The sequence below is a fragment of the Cynara cardunculus genome (assembly GCF_001531365.2).
Source record: "Cynara cardunculus var. scolymus isolate 2C chromosome LG 10, CcrdV1, whole genome shotgun sequence".
Taxonomy (NCBI): Eukaryota; Viridiplantae; Streptophyta; class Magnoliopsida; order Asterales; family Asteraceae; genus Cynara; species Cynara cardunculus.
In genome coordinates, this window is record NC_037537.1 from 112,740 (window position 1) to 122,220 (window position 9,481).

Consider the following 9,481-nt stretch of genomic DNA (forward strand, 5'->3'; position numbering starts at 1 on the left):
CGTGCGTTCAATGACTTATATATAAGTTCATCGCACTTTAACACTTTCAAAGTGATCAACCCGTCAAGAAGTGTACTTGGTTTTTATAAAAACTCGAATGAAACAATGGAACATCGTTTATGAAAACACTTAGCTACTTTCTTTTGGTTTGGAAATCTCACCTTTTCGTCTCACACCGAAGCTATGAATTTAGCTACTCATAACAAAATGTAAATGACAAGTAAAGTAAATGACGGAAAGTAAAGACATAAATGTAAATTATGGAAAATAAATGACGAGAATGTAAGTTGCGGAATGTAAATGACTAGAAATGTAAAGGAGCGTAATGTAAAGAACAAAAATTAAAAGACAAGAAATTAAAGATGAAAAGTTAAACAAGACTTTGATTTCTTCAAGATGTTTTTACAAATCAGCTTTGGAGAGCTTATTCTTAATCTTGGATGATGAACTAATGAAGCCTAACACCTCCTTTTATACACAAAGATGCCATACAAGACAAAGGTAATACCTAGAGGTTATTGTCCAAAGGGTACAAAACAAAATAACCCAAAGTACATGTCTAAATACAATAAACCCAACAAATGTTTTAATCACAGATTTTTAAACAAAAGTCAGCAACTCCAACTGTCTTCCACTAAGCACAAAAAGGCAGCAACTTAATCAATAAGATATTCAAAAAGTTGCGCTTGTATCAGATCACTGCTGCTCCAATGCTGTAGCACCAAACTGTTAAACAAAGAATTCCATTAGCTTCCTCCTTTGAGTACAAACAAGTTAACCACATGATTTAGCTCCATAATAACAAAGATACAAATAAAGTAATAAAAATGACTTAAAATAGGGATAAAAGGAAAATAATCTAACTAAAAATAAGTAAAACGAATGCTTTATATATTGAATTCTCAACATATATCAGTTATACTCCTTATTTGATTATGCAAGACCATTATGCACAAAACAAGTTTGGCTTTATGCAAGAAGAACCAAAGATTGAGAAAGCAAAATTATCAGTAGGAAAGGAATATCCAAATATCACCATTTTGGCTCTCAATCATGTGAAATAAAATAGTAGGAACAAAGAAGGATGTGGTTGGGTAGAAAATCAACAAATTTAAAGAACAAACAAACCTGATTACTAATATTACAAATGAAGATCTCAATCCTAAAATAAAGACCTCCATATATATACATGATCAAATCGTTGAGTCTTTCCTCAAAATCTGATTCATTCCCAAGGGCAAAAAAAAATATCAAAATTATCAACATGAAGTATTCATTATTTACTTTTGGAAACAACAGGAAGAGAAGAGAATCATAAATCAAAATTATCAACAAGAAGAACCAAATGAATACCTCAAAGAAGCTGTGGAGAAATCAAAACCTCCAAAGTCTGGTTATATGCAGCGATTAAGACTTCTTGGGAATCACCCATTTGTGCAAGGTTTGCAGCCATTGAAGAAATTGTATATTGACTTTACTATTTTGATTTTGGCGTAGGAAATTTCATGAAGAAGAAGCTGGAAAAAGAAGAAAGTAGAGAAAACTTTTTGAACTTACCAAAATGGTTTGGCGGGAAAGGGATTGGAGCAGGAAAATTCATGAAGAAGAAGGTAGAAAAGAAGAAAACAAAAAAAAAAAATATTTTTGACGTTATCCCAAAAAGAAGGTCTAACCATTTGTTGTCTTTGTCTCTTAAAATCAATGCATTAAAAACTTGTACCATATGCTTGATTAGTTGTAATTAAGAGTTTTTTGAAAATCTTGTATAAAACCATTGTAACTTGTGCTTAAAAAATTGTATTTAAGGCTTTAGGCCTGTTTGTTTTTTAAAATTTGCCTCTTAATTTCCTCTTATGTCTGAATCGGTCAGACATATAGACTTTCAGATCGTTTGTTTTTTCCCCCAAATTAAGAGCTGAATTCATAAGGTTTCCTCTGAATTTTTAAGTGATAACCCTAGCTCTTAATACCTCTTATTTGTTTATCCGCCTCCTTACGTCGCTCTCATCCGCCTCCTTTACGTCGCTCTCATCCGCTCTCGTCCCATTCATCGATTGAAGCTGGTGTTCTTCATACATCGCAGATTCAAGCTGGTGTTCTGGTAATCTTCTCGATCTCTCTTTGGTTTCAGATTTCAGATTTCAGACTTCAGCACCACCTCTTAAAATTCAGAAGTGAATTCAGACTTCAGACTTCAGCACCTCTTAAAAAACAAACGCCACCTTTGTCTTAAATGGTTATATAGTATAGATATGCCATGTGTTTAATTAATTATTTGAATAAGATGGATCATAAAAACAATTATATATATATATATATATATATATATATATATATATATATATGCGAGCTAGCTAGTATAAAATCAATCAATATTTCCCGTTACACAAATGACTTCACACGAAAACAACCCATGTCACATGGGGCTAGCCACAAATCTATGTATGGACGATTTAGTGATGAAGAGGACTAGGGTTGCATGTAGCATATGACAAAACAGCAGGATCACGTTCGAATATCTCCATTTCCCTCGAGCTCAACGTCACTGTGGCTTCAACACCTCCACCCTTGATCGTATCAGTCAAAGCCAGAAGCCTGTAGCCCGCATTCATTTCATAGAACCATATAGGCTTTCCCCATCCAAAATCGATCTCATAGATTCCGCTGTTCAAGAGGCTGGTAGCAATAAGGCAGTCTCCTTGATGCATCCCATCCGTCATATCCTTTAGCATCTTCAATGTGCCATTCACTACCTCCTGCCCCTTTTCACCCCTCAACGACTCTATGTACTCCGAGTTTATTTTGGCTATTGATTTTCTTATTTCACCCATCAGGGTCGCTAACTCAGGTTGGCTCTCAGGAAAGCAAATCCCAACAGCTCCGTAAATAATGTTTCCAACACACTCCTCGGGTAAAGGAGGTGAAGCCCTTCCCCGGAGATTCACCATCGACAACAAAGCATGAGGTGACTGTGGACTGAAGGGTCTGATGGTGGATGCTGCTTTGGCGGCAGCCTTCCAAATGAGGGCTGTGGTGGCCTCCATGCGAGTTGGGCCACGCGATACGGATGAGCTGGTGCAGGAGACCGGTTGGGCCTTGAGGAGAGCCAAAGCCGTAGAATCGAACACGAATCTTTTTGTAGAAAGCGATTCGGTGGCCATTAACTTGGAAGGCAATGAATACTTTAATGAAGGGTTGTTAGGGAAGAGATTAGAAGCCACAAAAGTGGGTGAAAATGATTCTGGTGAACCTCTTACAGCAGCGGCCCAGGCTTTCATAAACATGAAATACGTATGGCCGTCAAAGATCTTGTGTGCCAAGCTCGTGCAAAGACCAATCCCACCACAATTGAAAATGTTGAGCTAACATACACAAACAAAACATAAGTGCTTGTATATATTGATAAATTACCTAGATATATAACATGATACTCACCTGAACACCAGCAAGATAATTTCCTTTTGAAGATTGCAAGGTGCCAAAATTGTGGGGAATCAAGCCTCTCACTTTTTGCTCATCTGGACGACCTAGAAAATCTTCTAGAGTCTGGTTGAGTCGAGCCACCACGAAATACACGCCTTTGTCAATACACTCGATATGCAAGTCATCCTTAACTTCTCCAGCAACAGGATAGAATCGAGTTAGAATCCGAGACAAAGTCTCCTTGAGATGTCTTGATCTTTTGGTTACAACATGGGTAATAGTAGCCTTATTGTTATTAGGAAGAAATAAGACTAGAGGAATGTAGCAATCAAACATGACTTGATCAATTATTGATAGGTTGAAGGTCCTTAGATGAGGAGGAGTTGGAAAAGCTGGTTTGATTGTTTCTCTAGAAATTATTTCAAGATCCACCTTCTTAGTATTAGTGTGTTCATGCTTGTTACCATTTATGGACCTGCAAATAATTGTAATATATATGCATGAGCATGAGATAGAAGTTTGAATCGAGTTCATGTATGTGCATAGAACAATAAGATTGCCAACCTGTATGAGGAAGTAGTATATTGGTGAGCAGAGAAGCAGGATGGGGAATGCATTTGCATGGAGTGCAGAGAACCCAAATCTGATGCAACATGAAGATGAGATTGTTGAGAAATGAGGAAACATCGGGTTGCTTTATGGGCTGATAAGAACCACCTCATTGTCGAATGATGATAGACGAGAGTAGAGAGAAGTTGGGAGAGAAGAGTAGAAATGTGTGTGTGTTGAAAAGAAAAGGGGAAGAGGCTATATAAACTAAACAGACTAACTATTTACAACTAACAAACACAAAATAATAACTAATGATCTATCTATCAGCTTCACACCCAACTCTTGTTTTATAAAGAATTCATCTCATGGTGGATTTATTATTATCAGTGGATAAAACTTTCAAGTCTTTCAAATGTTTATGTCATTCATCACATCACAATGATTGATACACAATTTTCTCAACAGATTAACATGCCTACATCTGTGTCGAGACTACACTTCAAACGACTTCATGAGTTCTATATCGTTAACCGTCAACGTTCCCGAGTCATCAACATCAAGACTCTTAAACCCTTCAACCACAATAGCAATATCTTCATCACTCACCTTTCCCATCTCTCTCAGCTTATACACAATATATTCTGCAACACTGCATTAACAATCAAATGCTTTCATTAGTCAGCATCAAAAGCCGAAACTCAACACCAAGAATTTCTGTATTAATTAAGAGTACCTCACAACTTTGTCATTGTCAAGATCAGCTTTCTCAAGATCTTGGATTGTCAGTTTCCTGTTAACTACCCAATGTACAAGCACTTGCCGTCTGTTTTCGGTCCATAGTTCAACCAAGTAAACAAATAGTTGTGCTAAAGAGACGGTAGTAATCAAGATCCAGAAAATGGCAAACAAACGCCCTCCTTCACTCGAAAAACTCTTATCGCCATACCCCAGAGTAGTGATCGTAGCACAAACACAATAAAAAGCTTCAAAGTAACTCAATTTTTCAACAAGAGACAACACTAAAGTTCCGATAGTCATGAGGAAGAGAATAAGTGTCAGGATTGTAAGAAACTTGTACTTGACTTTATTTGTTTTGGTTTCTTTGAGGATCTCATTCAGGCCATATGTTTCATGCATGTGTATCGCTTTTACAAACAAGATTTCCTGCTTTCCGACAATGTAATCTGCTGCTTTGCTAAGAGCAAAGCCACCAAGAGCCATGCCTGTAAACACAAAAACACAAGCTAAAGACTTTGCCAAATTGGTTTCTGGTCCTACATCGCCATATCCTGCAGCCGTCATTGTGATGACACAGAAATAGACGGCATCCAGGATTTTGTTGGTTTTCTTGCCACTGATCTGATCCTGGATGAGTGAAAAACAGATGGTGCCTAGGGTTAGGTACACAGCCAAGATAATTGATACTTGCTTCAAACTAAGCTGGTCTGCACAGATTGATGGTGGGTAAATAAGAGGTTGATCTTCATGTTCTTTTCCTCTTTTAAGTAGTGCGTCCTTCACACCATGATCAGCCATTGTGTGATCAAACCAATTAAGACTTTGTGGTTTTGGGATGATTAAGATCTTCTAAAATCGGTGTTTTCCTTCAACACACCTTAGAACAAGGAAAAAGATGGATAAAAGCAAAGCCTTTATAGCTGAGGAAGGTGATTCATGGCCTTGAAGTTATATATGTGGACCAGGGTTGCTTGATTCTCCATTCGGAAGGAGATAAAGATCCATGAATTTGCAAACATTAGCTTGCTAATGCCATTATATGACAAAGAATAGTACATATGACTGAGAACAAAATATGGAATATATACACGGTTACAATTTATTCAAGGTTATTTTTGACTTTTAACTAATACTCGGATGACTTCTTAAACCTACATGTACACCAGTTCTTCAAATTTTAAAGGGGTAATCAATAAAGATTTGTCTCAAGAACAATTAATGTTACAGGTCTTACAAATATGGAAGAAATGCAGGTATTAGTAGAATGATTGAAATGATACCGAGAGTAACATATGGATCATTAGTCAAACTTGTGTTGAATATAAATAAAATGATCATTATTGGAAAGAAGAATTGTAACTTGTGTTAGAACTTGGCAATGAAGGATGTTTGATGCAAAGAATAGATTCAGTTGCAAGCACAGATTCATGGCACTCTTTTAGGGAATGATGTCTACACAACACATTGTCAAGGGGAGATAAGTGGAAGATTATGAAGGTAGATACAGGGAACTTTGGCAAGCTGCTCTTTTCAAGCCAATCAACAGAAAAAGAAAGCCATAAGCTACAACAAGGATAAGTTGATAAGTATGCAGCAATATTTATCATCTTACATTGTTTATAAACAAAGAACCAGAGCAAAACTAGGGAATTTTGCTATTAACCAATATCAAGTCTATGATTACCATCATCATCAAAATTGATAAGAGGAAATGTAAACTGTGGCTAGTAATTATATTCATAACTGAACTCCGTGATACCAACCATCGCAGAAACCACTTGAGAAACGATGTAAAATCCACCCCCAAGAATCGTCAGAACAAGTATGGCTGAAATGGGGTTCTTCAATAACTCATAAAGTGGCTGAAAAACTGCATATAGAACACCACTACTCACAGTTAAAGCATAAAGCCCATATCTTCTCATATTATCCCAAAAATCTTCCATCAATGGCCCTTCTGGACCAAAAGCTAATGCCTTTTGGTGGTCATCTGAGCCCATAAGCAGCATTATAAACCCCATAGAAACAGCTCCCACGATCACATACCTTGAATTTTCACCATATGGAATTAATTTCTCTAACTTTGTAGAAAAGCCCAAGGGATGAGGTTCTTCATCTCCTGATAATTTCTCTATTGAAGATGACTTGTTGGATTTGGGTGTGATTTTGACTCTTTCTGAGTCAAACAACAAGGGCCTGTTAAAAAGGTTGGTTCTTGAAGGGGATTTAGTGATTTGTGATGTGGGTTTGTGTTTTCTGACTGAAAGGGATGATGATTTTGATTTGGAGGAGATGAGGAATGAAGGATTGTTGGCGATGAGATTTGAGTGAGTAGGGATGTAGAATTGGGATCTCAGAGTGAAACTCTTCATGTTGGTTCTTTTTTTTGTTGTTGTTTGAGCCTCCAAAGCTTCGTGCAGGGGAAGATTGGGAGAGATGGGTGGTGGTGGTGATAATATGATATCCATTTGATTTTGATTGATACTTTGGCCACCGAGCTTTCGTATTTTACTGATGAACCCCAAAAGAATATTTATTTGCCAAACGCCCAACCAGAATTTCTAATGCATGTAAATATGCCTCCAATTTGGAAAAATTACCATTATTACCCTTATATAAAACATAATATAACAAATTAACCCCTTCTCTATCATTCGGTACAACTACAAAATGACCTTCAAATTTCGTGAAAAACGTTGCGAAATGCAAAAGGCCTACCAAATTCTTGAAAACCCATTAAGGGTGCTCAAAAACTCAAACAACTCGATCAATCCAATCCAACGTAAAATAACTTAACTTGATGTCCAATCGAGTTGTAAAATCTTCAAACCGTATCTATTGGGTTGGAATTGAGTTAATATCATTTGAACCAACCTAACCCGATGTCCTTTTATTTATTGGATTTAATCTGATTGTTAAATTCCTATAAATAGGTGCATTAGACAATTACACAATCATGTACCCTCTTCATATACATATATTTTTATTATCTTCTCCATCTCTATTTAACTCTTTTGTATATACAAATTGAGAAAAATAGTTGAATGTGATATACTTAAGATTTAAGAAGTATAGATAAGTTGTACCAAATAATGATGAAAAAGAAATTATGAGGAGAGAAAACATCATATCAAAGTTAGGAGGATATTTTGGGTTGAGTTGCACTTTAATTTGGGTTGGTTGGATTGAGATTTCTTAAACCTCAAACATTGGGTTGGTTGTTTAAATGCCTTCAACCCTATCAACCCAACCCATGAGCACCTCTAAAACCCATTTCGAATTGTTCATTAGCCTACATTTTTTTCATTGTTAATTTGATACGTCAAAGTATCAGCACGACTAACCACATCTGTACAATCTCACAGCCAATATCCAACATTCCCTCCCTTAGACTTATGCTCCATCTAAAGTAAGTTCAATCAAAGGAGCTGTAGACATTCCCATTCCATCCCTCAGCTTTTGCAAAGTCTCCAATTTCAACAGTTTCGTCATCAGATCAACCAATTGATCTTTTGAACCACAAAACACCAACTCTACTTCATTTTACTTAGTAAGATTTCTTAGGAAGTGATACCTGACCTTGAAATGTTTTGAATGACCATGAAGGACTGGATTCTTGGAGAGTTTTATGGTGGAGGCATTAGCTTAACTCCTTCAATTTGATCGAGACCAACTTCATATTGAAGTCTTTTCATCCAGATAGATTGACAAACACATGATGCAGTTGCCACAAACTCAGCTTTATAGTGGATAACGTCACAATGGGTTGTTTGTTTGAAGACTAGACCACAACTCATCCACTCATCACAAACACATAGCTTAAAGTGCTTTCGTTATCCTCCTGCATAGTCGCTGTCAGTGTATCCCACCAGAGCATTTTGCGCTCCTCGCTTATATTCCAAGTTTAGTTGTGCCCTTCAAATATTTGAAAACCCGTTTCACTATAGCATGATGTAACTGAGTTGGCTTAGACATGAAACGACTAATAAGACTTACCACATGTTAAAGCAAAGATTATCACAATGAATTATTAAGAACATACGAATAAGAATACGCATACACGTCTCCATTAGTTAGGCTTGAGTATGAAACGTAGATCCGAAATTACGGCTTTCCTCAACGCAAAATCCTTGATGTTCTTCCAATGGGTAGAGAATGAACGTATAAATTTTGGGGTGTGGGAACCATAACCCTAGTCGTCTTTATATAGAGTTGTAATTAGGGTTCCCATTAAACCCTAATTATAACCTAATAGGCTTCCTCTCATTAAGTCTATACCAAATTGGGTTCTAATGGGCTCTCTTTAATTAATCACATAATTAGCCCATTACTTAAATAGCGTAATATAATTATATAATAACATGTAAGCCCATAGTTATTATTGGATTTATAAATAAATCCCAACAATCTCCCACTTGGGCTACATGTTATTCTTGATCAATTATATTTAAATTTCCTTAGTGCGCAACTTTATGCTATTTATTTAATTAGAAMCCYTTTTAAGGTACAATCTTGTCCATCTTCTATGTTCGTATGAGATCATGGCGGCTTTTGTCACTTCAATAATGTAACTTAACCTTCCATGGTCACCAAACCAACATATCTAATGACATAGATCAAGCATGGATGAGTGGCATGGAAATTACATGCAATGTGATTACAATCATGCCTATTTCCAACTGGTTCAACTTTAGTCCTTATGAGATCAATATATATAATATTCTAAACATAAGACAAAAATTAGAAAATTACATATATTCAGGAATGA

The 9,481-nt window shown here is 36.4% G+C and overlaps 3 protein-coding genes across 3 annotated transcripts; all 3 read right to left on the reverse strand.

Annotated features, from left to right (window-relative positions):
• Positions 1 to 2,360: 2,360 nt before the first annotated feature.
• Positions 2,361 to 4,163, reverse strand: LOC112519040 (vinorine synthase-like). The gene is made up of 3 exons (XM_025126966.1): positions 3,988 to 4,163; positions 3,436 to 3,898; positions 2,361 to 3,362 (listed from the first exon to the last, which is right to left on the reverse strand). Exons 1-3 carry the CDS (start codon positions 4,143 to 4,145, stop codon positions 2,454 to 2,456), a joined length of 1,530 nt encoding a protein of 509 aa, XP_024982734.1. The 5' UTR covers positions 4,146 to 4,163; the 3' UTR covers positions 2,361 to 2,453.
• A 293-nt stretch (positions 4,164 to 4,456) lies between these two features.
• On the reverse strand, positions 4,457 to 5,578 carry LOC112519041 (two-pore potassium channel 1-like). Its single transcript, XM_025126967.1, has 2 exons — positions 4,709 to 5,578; positions 4,457 to 4,624 (listed from the first exon to the last, which is right to left on the reverse strand). Exons 1-2 carry the CDS (start codon positions 5,509 to 5,511, stop codon positions 4,468 to 4,470), a joined length of 960 nt encoding a protein of 319 aa, XP_024982735.1. The 5' UTR covers positions 5,512 to 5,578; the 3' UTR covers positions 4,457 to 4,467.
• Positions 5,579 to 6,218: 640 nt separating this feature from the next.
• Positions 6,219 to 7,139, reverse strand: LOC112519042. Its single transcript, XM_025126968.1, has one exon. The coding sequence runs from the start codon at positions 7,083 to 7,085 to the stop codon at positions 6,438 to 6,440; it is 648 nt and encodes a 215-aa protein (XP_024982736.1). The 5' UTR covers positions 7,086 to 7,139; the 3' UTR covers positions 6,219 to 6,437.
• Positions 7,140 to 9,481: the final 2,342 nt, after the last annotated feature.

Excerpts from the sequence above, each read along its gene's own strand:
- LOC112519040 (XM_025126966.1), bottom strand. The coding sequence starts at position 4,145 with ATGAGGTGGTTCTTATCAGCCCATAAAGCAACCCGATGTTTCCTCATT. Across the intron at positions 3,899-3,987 it reads TATACTACTTCCTCATACAG|GTCCATAAATGGTAACAAGC; the intron begins GTTGGCAATCTT and ends AATTATTTGCAG. Across the intron at positions 3,363-3,435 it reads ATTATCTTGCTGGTGTTCAG|CTCAACATTTTCAATTGTGG; the intron begins GTGAGTATCATG and ends TGTGTATGTTAG.
- LOC112519041 (XM_025126967.1), bottom strand. The coding sequence starts at position 5,511 with ATGGCTGATCATGGTGTGAAGGACGCACTACTTAAAAGAGGAAAAGAA. Across the intron at positions 4,625-4,708 it reads GACAATGACAAAGTTGTGAG|TGTTGCAGAATATATTGTGT; the intron begins GTACTCTTAATT and ends TTGTTAATGCAG.
- LOC112519042 (XM_025126968.1), bottom strand. The coding sequence starts at position 7,085 with ATGAAGAGTTTCACTCTGAGATCCCAATTCTACATCCCTACTCACTCA.